This window comes from Eurosta solidaginis, chromosome 2, assembly GCF_040869045.1.
Source record: "Eurosta solidaginis isolate ZX-2024a chromosome 2, ASM4086904v1, whole genome shotgun sequence".
Classification (NCBI taxonomy): Eukaryota; Metazoa; Arthropoda; class Insecta; order Diptera; family Tephritidae; genus Eurosta; species Eurosta solidaginis.
In genome coordinates this window covers 309,021,846-309,038,822 of record NC_090320.1, presented here as the reverse complement: position 1 = coordinate 309,038,822, position 16,977 = coordinate 309,021,846, and the positions used below count along the sequence as shown (strand labels likewise).

At 36.5% G+C, this 16,977-nt stretch overlaps 1 protein-coding gene across 1 annotated transcript in view; it reads left to right on the top strand.

Annotated features, from left to right (window-relative positions):
* Positions 1–16,977, top strand: part of Myo31DF (Unconventional myosin ID) — a 90,587-nt gene that overhangs the window by 12,620 nt on the left and 60,990 nt on the right. Inside the window, exons 3-4 of the mRNA XM_067769067.1 lie at positions 13,768–14,070; positions 14,405–14,624. Of these exons, the coding sequence (XP_067625168.1) occupies positions 13,768–14,070; positions 14,405–14,624 (523 nt within the window). The remainder of the gene's footprint in view (positions 1–13,767; positions 14,071–14,404; positions 14,625–16,977) is intronic.

The following is a 16,977-nucleotide window of genomic DNA, read 5'->3' as shown; positions in this document are numbered from 1 at the left end:
CGGCATCATTTCTAGATGGTTTTCGGTATCCGCTCGGAACCTCGTCGGGGTCATTTCGGGACTTTTTTGGGACTAATACGGGATCATTTGGGGAACCTTTCGGCATCTTTTCTGGATGGTTTCCGGGATCCGTACGGGATCACGTCAGAGTAATTTCGGGACTTTTTCGGGATCATTTAAGGATGGTTTTCAGGATTCGTCCGAGATCCCGTCAGAGGGTAATTTCTGGACTTTTCCGATACAATTTCGGGATAATTTTGGCACCCTTCCAAGATCATTCCTGGATGGATTTCGGGATCTGTCTGGGATCCCGCCAGGGCTATTTAGGGATGCGTTAATACGGGGTCATTTGGGGACCCTTCCGGCATCACTTCTGGATGTATTTCGGGACCTGTACGGGAACACATCAGGGTAATTTCGGGACTATTTCGGGATCATTTGGGGGCCCTTTAAGGGTCATTTCATGACTTTTTCTGTATTATTTCGGGATCGTTTGGGGACTCTTCCGAGGCCATTTCTGGATCCTTCCGGGATGCCGTAGGAGTCATTTCGAGATTTTTTTGTTACTTTTTCGGGATAGTTATGGGACCCTTCCAGGATCATTTCTGGATACGTGCGGGATCCCATCGGGGTCATTTCCGGACTGTTTCGGGCTCATTTTGGGACCCTTCCGGAATCATTTCTGTATGGTTTTCGCGATCCGTCGTGGATCACCTCGGGGTCATTTTGGAACTTTTTCTGGACTATGTCGGGATAATTTGGGAACCCTTCCTGGATATTTTCTGGATGTTTTTCGAGATCCGTCCGGGAGTCCGTCAGAGTCATTTCGGAAATTTTTCGGGACTATTTCGGGATCATTTTGGAACACCTGCAGGGATCATTTCTGTGTGGTTCTCTGGATACATCTAGAATCATGTCGTTGCCATTTCGTGGTTTTTTGGGACTATTCCGGGAAATTTTGGAGACCCTTCCAGGGCATTTCTGGATGGTTTTCGGGATCCGTCCGCGATAGCGTGGGGGTCATTTCGTACTTTTTCTGGATAATTTCGGGATCATTTGGGATCCTATCAGGTTATCAGCTCATTTAGTTCTTTTTTTACTCAATTACAAAAATAAAATGCATTAGACAGAAAACAAAATTTTTAACAGATAACTTGATATGTGAATAGCCCATATATTTAAATTTATCTTTGCGGACGGGGCCGCGGGTAAGGGCTAGTATGAATATATTTCAAAGGCGCCTTATAATAATTCAAAGCCCTTTTCAAACAAAAATTTCCCTGTCACTTCTTCCTTAAGTATTTAGCTCTGCGTTGATTTGAGGTATGGATGAGGACCCGTTTTATTTATAATGCCATTCAAATAGCACGTCAACAGTTTGCTCACTTTCGTTTTTCTTACTCATTTTCTCTTATTACTTACAAATAAAAACGGAATTTGCAACTTCCAATATCTTTGCACTGATTTACACGGTTTTTGTTGCTTTTTAATAACACTAATGATGAGTGGACATGTCGTTATTTTATTGTAAAATCACACTATTTCTTTCTATTTCTTTAGCGTTAGAAACTGTGTTTTCTGGGTTTGTATTTTGTATGCAGCAATACAGCGAATTCATAATTACTAATACCTACATATGTACGTACTTAATGTTTTAAATGAAACCTGATTTGTTGACTCATCGGCATTGATGACGAATAATTTACTAGCTAACTTGCTATAAACAGTATGGGCACACAAAGCTTGCACTGCTTAATTAAACCGGCAAATTTTTTATATACATACATATTTTAACAAGTAGTAAAAATCAAATAAAAAAGGCTAAATTCAGTCTTTATCGGGGTGTTATCTCAGACTACAAAGCGTAAAAAAGAAGAAAGCCTTCCATTTTATTGTCAAACGTTTTCTACACACAACTATAAAATACATTTGGAAGTTTCCACCGAATCAGGCCTCTTTGAGCTAACCCATAAACTGCATCTTGTGCTCCAAAAACGGTTACTCAAGTTCACGTCCATTAAAATTAAAAAATTTGTTTCATATGGATATTGCGACGAAGTCCTAAGCCCAGTACAAAGTTTATAACAAGATAATTTTAAAAATCTATATTATCGTATTCGTAGTTGCAAAGATTACGAAGTTGCCCTTCTTTTAAAAACTTCGATTTGAGCGGCGATGACTTTAACATACTGTTTCCTTATTTCGAAACAAAAGTTTCAAGATTTTCGGAAGCATGTACAGCTCAAAGATTGTTGACTCATCGGCATTGATGACTGTGTAGATTGAAACCACGTTTTTATTTTATAGCAAAACTTTAAATTATATTTTTTAAAACGCCTAAAAATATGCGTCAATATCTTTTATTTTTCACAACAATGAAAATTTTTGAAAATTGAAAATCAATATTGAAACTTAAAATATTGATAATACATTTAAAGAATTACAATTTCAAAGTAACTAAAATACAAAGTTAAATAAAAATAATAAGAACCCTACATTACTTCCCCTTCAAGAAAATGTATCATTAAACAAATTGAATGTAACTCTCTTTTTATGTAAATTCTTGGTGTTGTTTGTGTCTGTTGTCTCAATTATTGCAGGTTTTAATCTATCAATAGGAATAGTTTTAATATTATTATCTATTTCAAGTTTAAAACATTTTTGGTCTTTTTCCACAATTGTGTAAGGTCCTTCATATGGTTGTTGTAATGAATGTTTATTAATGACTAGAACGAATGCAAATTTACAAGTATTTTTCACAACAATGAAAATTTTTGAAAATTGAAAATCAATATTGAAACTTAAAATATTGATAATACATTTAAAAAATTACAATTTCAAAGTAACTAAAATACAAAGTTAAATAAAAATAATAAGAACACTACATTACTCCCCCTTCAAGAAAATTTATCATTAAACAAATTGAATGTAACTCTCTTTTTATGTAAATTCTTGGTGTTGTTTGTGTCTGTTGTCTCAATTATTGCAGGTTTTAATCTATCAATAGGAATAGTTTTAATATTATTATCTATTTCAAGTTTAAAACATGTTTGGTCTTTTTCCACAATTGTGTAAGGTCCTTCATATGGTTGTTGTAATGAATGTTTATTAATGACTCGAACGAATGCAAATTTACAAGTTTGAAGATCTTTTGGAACATAAATTCCAGTATCAGCATCTTTATGATGACTTAAATTTGATCTAACATTTCGAAAATGTTCACGTAAATTACTTAAAACTTCAGTTGATGAGAAATTTTTAGCTGATGGCACAACAAGTTCCCCTGGCAAACGTAAATTCTGACCGAAAACCATTTCCGCTGGTGTAGCCGAAATATCTTCTTTGTAAATAGATCGCAAATCAAGTAATATAACAGGTAACTCGTCATACCAATTATTTGTGTCCTCTCTAGCTATTATAGTAGTCTTTAATTGTCTAAGAAACCTTTCAACCATACCATTTCCTTGAGGGTGATATGCGGATGTTGTAATTTGGTGACTACCAAGTAATTTAGTTAACTCTGAAAACAATTTCGATGTAAATTGGCTACCTTGATCAGTTGTTATCTTTAACGGAACTCCAAACCGAGAAATATATTCTCTAAAGAACTTATTTGCAATTATAGTTGCTGAAATATCTTTTAATGCATATGCCTCAGGCCAACGGGTAAATCTTTCAATAATCGTTAAAATATAGCGATGTCCTTTTGAATTAGGTAATGGTCCAACTATATCTAAACGGATGTGTTCAAATCTATTCTTGGGAATTTGAATTTTGACAACAGGGGATTTTGTATGACGATAAACTTTAGACTTTTTACAATTAAGACACTCTTTTGACCAAATATTAATATCCTTATTCATATTAGGCCAATAATATTTTTTAACTATAAGCCGTCGTGTAGCTCTTGTACCCGGATGTGCTATTCCATGTAAAATATCAAATGCTGTCTTTCGCAAATTACTCGGTACAAATGGCCTAGGAGTTTCTCCTGAAATTTCACACCAAATATTAAAATTTAAAATAGGAATATTAATTAACTTTAAATTTAGATATTGAGAATCAGATACAAGTTGATTTAAGTCATCATCTTTTTGTTGTTCAGTTTGTAAAATTTTAAAATTCAGTTCTGTATTATATATTGCATTAACCTCAAAAGCTCTAGATAGCGTACCTGCTACAACATTGGATTCTCCTTTAATGTATTGTATGTCATCAGTAAATTGTGCTATACATTCCAAGTGTCTCGTTTGTCTAGGACTTCGTTCTGTTTTTGAATTTAAAACAGTAGTCAAAGGTTTATGGTCCGTATAAACTGTAAATTGTCGTCCTTCCAAAAGAGATCTAAAATGTTTTATATTTAAATAAATCGCCAATAATTCTCTATCAAAAGCACTATACTTAATTTCAGTTGGAGAAAGTTTTTTAGAAAAGAATGCAACGGGCTCAATTTTATTATTGTAATTTTGTTGTATAACGCCCCCAATCGCTGTGTTAGATGCATCTACTGTTAAAGATAATTTAGCATCTTTGTTAAAATGATTTAACAATATCGTAAATGCAAATTTATCTTTAATGCATTCAAAAGCTTCATTCGAATTCTCATCCCATACCAAAGTTTTGTCACGTTTCTTATTTACTTTGTTAATTACATCATAAATTTTGTTTGTAAATTCTGCTAGTTTTGGAATGTATCTATGATAATAATTTACCATACCAATAAATTTCTGTGCTTGCTTAACTGATTTTGGACGTTCGAAATTGCGAATAGCTGATACCTTTTCATCGGAATGTCGAATACCTGTTCCAGAAATGTTATGTCCTAAAAAATCTATATTCGTTACACCAAAAGTACATTTACTTGGTTTAATGTTTAAACCGTACTCTGTAAGGCGTTGAAAAAGGATACGTAAATCTTTTAAATGTTGTTCTTCGTCTGTACTTGCAATAAGTAAGTCGTCGATGTAAGCATATACAAAATCTAAGTCACCTACTACCTCATTTATGACTCGTTGAAAGGTTTGTGCAGAATTTCTAAGTCCGAAAGGCATTCTCATGAATTCAAACATACCGAAAGGAGTTGTAATAGCAGTTTTATAAATATCTTCTTCAGCCATAGGAATTTGGTGATATGCCCTAACTAAATCTAATTTTGAAAATATATTTTTATTATGAAGGTTCATATTAAAATCTTGAATGTGAGGTAAGGGATAACGATCGGGAACAGTTACAATATTCAATCTTCTAAAATCACCACATGGACGCCAATCATTCAACTCTTTTTTAGGTACAAAGTGAAGTGGTGATGCTACTGAAGAATTTGAAGGCCGACAAATGCCTGTTTTAACTAAGAAATCAAACTCCGTTTTCGCGACTTTGTATTTAACCGGATCTAAGCGCCTGGGCTTAGAAAATGGAAGACTACCTTCTGTTACAAGTCGATGTACTGTTGTATGTTTAACAGGTTTAGTATAATCTGGCTCTGAAATAAGTGACGGAAACTCTTTTAATAATTTTGTAAATTTATAGTCAACCACAAATAATTTAGGTAATGGAATATCACAAAAGTAGGATACTGTATTAACTGAGAGATTGGTTAATGGATCTACTAAACGTTTATGTTTAATATCTATAAGAAGACCATATTTAGAAAGAAAATCAGCGCCAATTATTGGCTTGGCTATATCCGCAATCAAAAATGTAAAGGGAAATTCACGTCTTAAACCTAAATTTACGTTTAAAAGCCTTTTCCCGTAAGTGGCAATTGTTGAGCCATTAGCTGCAGTGAGAATTATGTCTGAACGTTTCGTATGAGGAAATTTAGACGCGGGTAATACCGAAATTTCTGCTCCACTATCAATTAAAAAATTTTGTTTGTTTTCTCTATCAAAAATAAATAAGCGACGCGTCGAAAATTCTAAATTTCCGTTGTTCGTCGCTGCAACAACGGAAGAATTTAGTTTGTTGAATCCTTGTTTTTGTTATAAGAACAAGGTTGTTCACAACTTCTGCATTATTTCCAAATTTGTAGTGAAATCTACACAACCAATTTGGATTATTACGCGAGTTAGAACTATGCCTAAAAGAATTTTTAAATTATTCCTGGAATTAGAACGAGATCTAGATTTATTCCTATACACTTCTGTTTTAATTTCTGCTAACTACAAAGAAAGTTTCTGAAAACTTTCACACATCAAAGAAGTGGTTTTAACTAGATGTTCAATAACTGAAATTTGAGCTTTTGTATCTGATATTGTATTTACTGAGAAAACTTCATTTTTATTCAAGTTTTCTCAACCAAATTCTCTTTAAAATATTTTCACTAAAATTTGAACCGGCTAACAAAATTAATGACCGATAACATTCAAAGGGCTTGCGATCACCCATTTCAGAATAATTTAAAATTTTGTCAAGTTTTGAATTTTCACTAAGAGAATGTCTTTCTATTAAAACTTTTTTGAGTTCACTAAACTTGTTAGTGAGGGGAGGGTTTTGGATAAAATCTAAAATTGTTACTATTACGTCTTGTGGAAGTGCTGTTATAATGTGTTCGTATTTGGTATTCTCTTGAGTTATATTTTTGGTGCTAAATTGTGTTTCAGCGTGTATAAACCACGCTTCTGGACAACTAGTCCAAAATTGTGGAAGTTTGACAGATGTAGCACAAATTTCGGAATTATTTTGATTTGCATATGGATTTACTAATTCTTCTTGAGAAGAATTATTCTGTAAATCAATAAGCGAATCATTTACATTTTGTGTGAGTGTAGAAGTGTGTGTATTGTGTCGTGGAGAATGAAACATTTTAATTACATTGAAGAAGGAGTTTACAAATTTAGTAAAATATTAAATATCAATATTAAAAAAAAATATTTGAATTTTATAATAACTGTTTAAATAAACAATATATATTTAACTTAGAACAAACCAACCTTAAAATTCTTCTTCCCAGATTTTATTCCCTTTTAAATTGTGTAATTGCTTTAAAATTGATTGATGAAATTTGACAATATATTGTGCAATGGCTTTAAAATTGATTGATGAAATTGGACAATGTATTGTGTAATGGCTTTAAAATTGATTGATGAAATTGGGCAATGTATTGTGCAATGGCAAATCAAGTATGACAGTAGTTTGTGAAAATGCACTCCGCTGCTTTCAAAAAATTTAGTTGTGCAGTAGTCTTTCTCCCTTTATTAAAATTTTCCAATTTTTGTTATACGATGTTTGGTCATTGGTATTTTTTAGTTTTAGTTGTTGTCACTGCTCCGAATTCAATTAAATACGCGTTCTATGTATGTAGGTATATGTTAATGATTGGATCGCTGATCGAACTGTTGTTGATGTTTTTAAAGTTTATATGTAAGGACGCTACGTAGAACGTACAAAAGAAATAGACGCGCTTTTCGGTTTTTTTTTTTTTTTTTTGCGCGTTTGAACTCTGCTTGACTGTGACTTGGCTCACTGGGTACGCGTGGCTAACGAAGCTCTAATTTAGTTCTTTAGGATGCGGTGCTTATTGTTTATTAAGTAAATGTCTGGTTATCGTTGCGTTTGGCTTCTGTGTTGTAAGCTTTTTAGGTGACTTTTTGGTTGCCTTTATATTAAAACACTTTTCTTGTTATTGAGTTTTTCCAACAGCGCACTACACTGGTTCAAGGTTTTCTTTTGTCAATTTACTACACTTTTAGGTTAAAACACTAAACAAGTATGACGAGAAACTAGCTCAAATTCTGCAACTTCATTTGATGAAAAACGATTGTAAAATTTTACGCGATTACGCGCTATGAACGTTCGTGAGCTATTTAAAAGTCTGGCTGATCGACAATGTGGAGATTGAAACCACGTTTTTATTTTATAGCAAAACTTTAAATTATATTTTTTAAAACGCCTAAAAATATGCGTCAATATCTTTTATTTTTCACAACAATGAAAATTTTTGAAAATTGAAAATCAATATTGAAACTTAAAATATTGATAATACATTTAAAAAATTACAATTTCAAAGTAACTAAAATACAAAGTTAAATAAAAATAATAAGAACCCTACAATGACAAATAATTGCCTAGCTAACTTGTGATAAACACAAAGTTTTCACTGCAATTTTTTTTATATATTTTAACAAAAGAAATCATCTAAGGAAATCTCCTCACTAGGATAGGCACCTTGTCGCGAGTGTGAGGGATTAGCCGAACTCTAAAGCGCCGGATATATTCGGCTGTATTCGAACGGAGCGTTCCCTATACCGGGCCACCTCGGGAAGTATTGATGGCCTTAACAGTAAGGGGCGCTGCTGTGGCGGACGGTTCTTTCCCCGTATTTAAAACTGGACCGCTGGGCCCGCCTTGTCGGGCAGGTGATCGTACGGTTTAGTGCGAGAAACCCTCATCACTGCAACCGGTACGAGGAGAAAGAAGCGCCGAATTCCAGAATGGAGAGGAAAAGTTCGGGGGAAGGCGAAAAGCCTGCTTTCAGTCCAGCACAGTCCGCAGGGCAGCCGCATAGACAAGACAACTAGGCCTGAAGCTGTAGGACAGACGGCCCCAATAGCGAAGTAGCAGCTACCTCGAAAGCTGCAAGTCAGGGGGATGACGTAGTAGGAGATAAGCCAAAGGGAGATAACGCTAGGACTCCGACTTTTTCGGAGGAGCTAAAGGGAGGTAACGCTAAGACTCCGACTTTATCGGTGTGCCAAAGTCACTGCCTGTGGCGCTGGTTGATCGTAGCAATCCTTTCGGACAGATCTATAGAAAGGGAGCTTATTAGATTAATGCTCAAGATGATGTAGGAACAACCAAGTAAGCCCCTTCCAAATTTTGATTCGGGGGTATAATGGTGTGAAGATGATAGCGGGCGACAACATTGCTAGCTTGCAGTGGCTGGAGGAAGTGGTGCCAAACCTCCAAAGGCAAGACACGAATGCGCGTTTTGAGGTGGTGGATAACGGGATTCAAGGGGTTGTATAGCGCAACCCTCTCGAGGGGTTGCCAGCGCAATATATAGCTACTCCAACCCAATTGTCAACCTCACCTACCCGCGGCGAATCCTATTTCATTAACAGACGAGACTCTGGCGACCGCAAGCTCCTCATGGAAGTAGGGCGTGGGGAGGGAGGGATGGCCTAAAGGTTTAATGTGGTCATGTAAATCGTTCCCGAGATGGTCGGACTAGTACCTTAATGGTGCTTTGTTACCGGAGCGTACCCGATCTGTATCCGGCAAAGGGCCATCAACATCGATAACACTCCCCAGGGCCTTCGGGAAAAGGGACAGGTGGTTAGAGAAAAGGGACAGATGGAGGACGCCGATGTCACCACGAGGGTGTTAGAAGAAGACCAACAGCCAAATGGTGCTGCGAATCGCAGAGAGAAACATCCAGCACAGCATTTACGATCCAGAAAAAGAAGTCTCGAGGACAGCAATCGTAATTTGCACGAAATGGGAGAGGCTGATAAGGGCTTTGAAAAGCTTAAACCAAAAATGCAAGAGGAGGACGAAGACGTCACGACAAAGGTGTTGGAGGGGGACAAACAGCCCAATGGTGCTGCGAGTCTTACAGATTAACCTCCAACACAGTAAAGTGGCGTCTAGCGAACTCCTCCTAACCCTTGAGGAGTGTTCGTTTGACGTGGCGCTGATCCAGAAGCCGTGGCTCTCAACGGAAGGAAGTGTGCGAGCTGCAGTCATGGTAAGGAAACAGGTGGAAAACGATTTAAACTCGCTGTGACCAATTTGGCAGAGCGAAGAAGCTACCGGCGGTCCTTGTTGGATGGTCATAACCGTTTAAACGGTTAAGCGCCAATTAAGTAAGTGAGTCATTAGTGGGACAAGAATGCTCAAAACTGATTTTTTAATAAAATAAAATAAACAATTGTTTTGTAAACTTTTCGAAACCACTTAACAAACATTTTATATTTAACTTCTGGCGCTAAATATAGGATCAGATCGAAAGAATATTACTTGTGTAATTGTTGCGTCCTCTAAGTGATGTATATTTGGTCCATATGCTTCCTACATTGAAGGAATGGCCCTGTTATATATTCTGCTGTCAGTTTTACCAATGAAGTCGGAGTTAGATTATGGGCAGCACCACCCCTACTTAAAATATTCCCTCAAATACTGTGGTGTGTAACATACGGTTAGTCGATTTCGATTTGAATTTCCGAATATGGTTATAGGAATAGATATGTATCGATCTCGATTACATGTTCGGTGTTGTTCTATATCAAAACCAAATTGATGTGAATTTAATTTCCAAGAAGTACTAAAAAAACTTTTCTACAAATAGAATTTAAATTACAATAATAAGATCCAAAACGCGTCTTTTGAAACCCCACTTGATATTATTGGACGTGCATTAAGAATTACCCGATTTAGTAATACTAAATTTTATCAGTAAAAAATCAATAAAAATTGCTTTCGCTCGTAGGGAGTCAGTTTCTTGCGTTTTCTGGAGATTATATGAAGTATTCTGCTACATTTATATGAAGAATTCTACATATCTATATCTAAATTCTAGTTCAGCAAAAAAAAATCACTTTAAATGTTTTAAACACTAATATCTGAAATCGTATTTTTAAAGAAGTTCCCTTTTTACACACAGCTTTTTATGGTATCGCATTTACAGTTGAAGAAGAAGGAAGGCGGTCGGCATGATGTGGTGGTGCACAGTGGCTAGTCATTGTCGGCTGGGGCGGGTCCTTGCCAACCTTACTGTTCCTGCGCCATAATCAGAAAAAAAATCATATCATGCCTATCAAACTAGCAGCTGTCAAGTTCAAAAAAAACGACAGAAGCGCACAGACCGACTCAAAACGCTTATAATTCAAATTAAAACGACATCCGGTCGAACCGGATGCCACGGACAGACCGTTAACATTCAAAAATTTAAATTCAAAAAAAAACCGCAAAAAAAAATTACCGAACCGGACATGGCCGGTTACCAACGCTGAAAATCGAAATAAAAAAAATTACTGAAAAGTAATGAAAAAGAAGAAAGATAAACAAAGAGGGCCGAATATATACAGGGGCGCCGCGGGTGTTGTTGCGACGCCCGGTGCTTATCCCACCCTCAAATCCATGGCCACCGACGCACGTAATTTTTCGGTGGCCCCTTACCTGCTTTATCCTATGCCTTCTAAATAAAGGGCGACGTCAGCATTCCCATTATAAATTACACAATTTATTCACAATTCATATTATAATAATATAATTATTATATATATATTATAAAAAAAATGCGATAGTGCAGGTTTCTTAACCTGGGCTACAGCATTGTTGAACTACGAATAGCTAATTACACTATGAAAATGTAGGTAAGTGTGTGTAGTGCATAAGCGAGAGAAAAAAAAAATGATCCAACAGATCACACTTTATTGGGCCGAAATCGAAACGAAATCTAATATGAATACTTAAGTCTGACTAAGCTTGTTCTGTTGGGGGTTCTTTTCTCTTACTTTTGCTCGTAATATTTTAAATTATACAATTATTTATGTCTCCCCTTTTTTTTTGTTAATCGTTATAAACGCTATGTGTGAGAAAAATATGTAATTAAATGTACTTATGTATTGTAAATATACTACCTACAAAGTAAGAATTTGATTGAATTTTTTTTCTTTTTCATTCACATTCACAAAACATATTTTAAGACTATAAAGTTTGGATACAAATTTCGATATTTGGGGCTCTCTTACAAAAAATTATTATGTGGTCGTGGTAGAACTTACTTTTGAGTGTAACTAAATATCAATTTGGTATAATGCGCATAGTACGATGAGAATAATATGTAATATGTGCTAAGAAAATTTCTTATAAAAGGAATAAAGATCAAATTGTGATAGTACTACGTATTATATGCACGTATATTATTTTCTTCTGGTTGTTCGAACGATATTGCTAGCAATATTGATTCATATGTATACATATATATATATATATATATATATATATATATTGTATTTGTATGATATAAGAAAAAAAGTTTAAATCTTTTAGCCAATTCGTGCATAATCGACCAATGGCTGCGGTCGCAAATTTTTTTTTTCTAACAATTTATGGTTGAGCTCAAAAATGGATCGCTAAAACGTTTCACGTGATGAAGACGGCTTATTATGAATAAAATTTACAGAGCTAACTTCAATTATTTTAAAGCAACAAAATATATTATTAAAATGATATAAAAAATGTATGCCCTTTGTTGTAAAGCTAACAATTCGAGTATTCAATAATACAATTTGACGAAAAAAAATCGACCCTTGTTAAATGGTTCAACCGGACTGTATAAAACCCTCTAAGTACCACTTAGAAGTTTCTTTAACTACCCTGCAAAAACGCTCTCGTCATTCCACGTCATTTGACTAGCTATTATACAGTCATAGGTTATATTCCTAGTCACATTTGCATGGGCGTGGGTGAGTTTTATGACGAAATTTTTTTGTAGGGTAATTATTTTGAAGTTCATACATGGCTGGTACTTACATGGCCGCCAGAGTACGTACCGTGGGCCTCTGCCGGCGTGGTTACTGGTGATATTGTTGTTGCTGATGAAGTTGTCGCTGTTGTTGGTTATGGCGCGCGGTCTTGGGCGCGCTGTGTTGGTACTGTTGGTGGTTGTTGCGCTCTGGTCCGAGGTGATCAAGTGAACCTGGTGGCAATAAAACTTCGTGTTGACCTTTACGATCTGGATGACTTGGTGCTAACTTTGGCGTTCGTTGTATTACGCTGCAGTGTACTGCTGGCCCTGGAGGAGGAGGTGGTGTTGGACGCTTATCCAAAGGTGGTAGTGTACTTCGTAGACGTAGAGAAAGGGGTTTATCTTCGGATACCAAGGGTTCTCATCACAATTAGTTTAGTGCCATCTGAATCCGAATCGGAATCACTAGTACTTTCCTCACTAGGTGTGACTGTGAAACGCCGACCTACTTCAACTGGATATTCTTTCCTCGTTGCAGTCTTTTGAACAATACTCGCTTGTGCACAGCACGACGGGAGTGTTTTGCGATGAGTTGAATATAGTTGGGGATGCGCAGTTGATGTAAGCAATAATGTTAATGAAGTAGGAGCTGTGCTTGACGCCTTTGCTGTTGAAGTAGCGTCAATAGATGTTATACGATCCTTTTGTATAATCGCAAGACCGCCAAAAATTAGACTGAAGCAAATCACAAATCTTCTCGTTTGTATAATAGCCTTAAATAAATAATTTTACAATAAACCTTTTGGTTTATAAAATTTTCCGATTAACTGGGCAAAACTCTTGCTTTTTTTCCCGGCTGGAAATTTTTCCACGTCTTCGTTTTACTTGCGGCCGGAAACTCATACTTTTTTTCGCTAGTGATCGCCGGTCTTTTTTTTTCTTGTTTCGATACTATTGCATTGCAACTTTTTGGTCCCATCACTAGTCATTAGGTGTGTTCGCACGAAAACGCTCCCAAGTGGACCGTAACCGTAGACCATAACAAGCTCCTCAATTTATCAAATACTGTTAAGTGCCGTATTTTCGTGTCATTTTTTTATTATCTCGATCCGTGTGCCACCTGGCCACTATGTTCCACTGTCATCGGGTTGCGAAGAATGTTCCAAGTTACACGACTCTAGCTCTACGCGAAGTTACTTAAAAGGTCATTATAGGGGAATCTTATACTTATATACTTTGTACTGAGATTTGCAGACAAACGTGAAACCGACCTTACCTAAAGAAGGTGAAAAAAAAACTTAAAACGCAACACTGATTCTTACTTAAAATTTCTTCTTGCGCTTTCTCATATATAGGTTTCAAGTTGGTTCTATTTATACGTACATTGGTGAAGTTTGTGTATCTATGAACCCGTACCGGCAAATAAATATTTATGGCCCCGATATAATAAGGAAATATAAAGGGAGAGAGTTGTTCGAAAACCCACCACACATTTATGCTATTGCTGATGCAGCATACCGAATTTTGAAGCAAAAGCATCAAGATACATGCATTCTTATATCAGGGGAATCAGGAGCCGGTAAAACTGAAGCGTCAAAAATAGTTATGAAATATATAGCTGCAGTAACAAATATACATGGTCAGAATGAAATTGAAAGGTAAGAATACATCGGCTGACTTCGTCAATGCATATTGCAATGCAGTATGATAAAGCATAATGTTCGTTTTCAACACAGCTTTGTTTATTGATGATGCAGTGTGTTCATTTTTGCATGGCAACTCTTTTTCATGCGCATCGGTTGTCATTTTTGTGCATGATAAATTTTATTCGTGCATTTGTGATGGAAAGCAGTGATACAAAACATTTTTGTTTTGCATAGGTTGCGCAATAAATCGCAGCTTATGCTTTGCAATATGCATTTACGAAGTCAGCCATCCTCAAGACTTAAAAGCAACCATCGAAATCCGGAATTTCATTGAAAAATTATTTAGGGTGAAAAATGTTCTAATACAGAGCAATTCGATTCTGGAAACGTTTGGTAATGCTAAGACGAATCGGAATGATAATTCAAGCCGATTCGGAAAATACATGGACATTGAATTCGATTACAAGGGAGACCCTGTAGGTGGTATTATAACCAACTATTTGCTGGAAAAATCTCGCGTTGTACAGCAACAAGAAGGGGAGCGAAATTTCCACAGTTTCTACCAGGCAAGTATATAATCTTGTCAAACTCGTTATTCTATTCTCGCTAACTAAACGAAAACTGTAGGTCATAAATCTTCAGTATGCAATGTAATACTCTTTTCACACAGATACTTAATGATCTCATTTCACCTTCTAATGAAATCGTAAATTGTTTGCTTACACACAGAAGTAACTGCTCGATTAATATGAAGGGTGAAATGTCAAGCGAAAATGACAATGCTATATAACAGACAATCATGGCGGAACGATACAAGGTGGCAGCATGGTGACATACCTACAAACATAAAAAAAATCCATGTACTTGTAAATTCGATGGACAAATGTCAAAATCGTACTGCGCCGGTAGTTGATGTATCAAATCAAATAAAAAAGGTTATAATCAGCTGTTCGAGGCGGCCACCTTGTATCGTTCCGCCATGTAGACAATGACATTTACTTTGACAAATGACATTTTTAAGCACTGAACACACCACAAACTAAGAAGCGGAAACGGAAGCGGAACACTGCCAACAGAGTTGCACTGTGCTTTTGACTTCATTAGGCATTCGATTAGCTACTAATGAAATAATTATAGATTCGAATTTTGTAGGGAAGATTGAGCTCAAGAAGCGTCTTAATGTAGAAAACTGCCTTTATTATTCAATAAGCCGTCTGTGTGAAAACAGTATTATAGAAAAATATCCACTTAACACTGCTTAGACACGGAAAGTCGTCTCACCAGCTTGATGTGGTTACTTTTTATAACATGCAAAGTGTATGATAATTTTTTCTATAGAATCTGGTCTACAAGTTTAAAGCCGTATTCGTCGTTCGTGTCCGGACACATTTCTTGGATACATTTTATTCGTTCCTTTCTGAATTAAACTTGTTAACATTTTACTAGTTTATTTCCCAATTTATCTAAGAAAATTCAGAAAATAACGAGAAAATATGAACAAAAATATATCCGAACAAGACCTATGACTCTTTTTTAACACCTATAGATGCAAACAATATTTCCAAAGTGGTTGTGTAGCGCAGGCATGCTTAACGAACGAAACGATATCATTTCGTTACGATAATCAACGTTAATAAACGAAACGAAGTCACTTCGTTTCGTTTATTAACGTTAAGATCGTCAAATTAACGTTAATTTGGCGTTCTTAACGTTAATAAACGAAACGAAATGACTTCGTTTCGTTTATTAACGTTGATTATCGTAACGAAATGGTATCGTTTCGTTCGTTAAGCATGCCTGGTGTAGCGTAACCATTTCAAGGGGTTGCCGGCGCAATTTATAATTTCTCCAACACAATTTTCAATCTCACTACTTATGAAGAGTTATGTATATTTAGCAGGCGACCTCAAGTTCTTCGCGGAAGGAGAGGCTTGGGTGACCCAGAAGGTTACTTGGTCATATCAAATCGTTCCCAAGATGGTCGGGCGAGGATCTTGCTTCTATTTTACGGAACGTACCGCATTTATATCTGGTAAATGGCCATCAACAGGGTAATTACAAAATTCCCGAAACCTTCGTTGAATCTTATCGCTACAGGAAGAAGAAAAACAAGATATTTCTAAGTATTGACAGACATAAGCACCGTTAAAAATGCACAGGATCCTGTGCTTATATAAAAATCTCGCCTATAAGCACTGGCTGTCTTATGTCTTCTTATGTCCCCAGAACACCATCTGCATAATGAGGCGAGAATACTCCCCATCAGGGAGAGAAATGAGATGCTGACCATACAGTTTCTGTTGAATACCCAGAAACCTGGGCATCCCAACAGACATCTGATTGACGAACCAGTACCGCCTAGGGGCCTAAGGAGTCATCTCCGTAAGCATTTTGAGGAAATACGGCACCTGAGAACCCAGCCGTATGAAGCGAAAAAACACAAGCAGGTCCTCGGTGAACTCCATAGACAGGCGTCGGACCTTTATGTCGGGAATTGCCCGGTGAATCCAGTACTTGAAGAAAAATATCCAGAACTCGCGGAAGAGGAACGCATACTCCCCAGGGAAACGCGTGTCACTCTTGCTCAACTTCGTTCTGGATACTGTAACAGGTTAAACTCTTACTTATCCAGAATCAACCCCGACATACAAAATGTATGCCCCGCTTGCAATGTGTCCCCACATGACACCAACCATCTCTTTAATTGTAATGTGGAACCAACGCCTCTAACACCCCTTTCCTTATGGTCCACCCCTGTTGAAACGGCAAGTTTCCTTGGACTCCCGTTAGAGGATATTGATGACAATTTGTGATCGGTCGCGGCTATTAGGTGGGGCGAGCATTGCTACAACAACAACAACAGCACTGGCTGTGCATGTATCAAAAACCCGCACTGCGCTTACTATATTGAGATCCTCG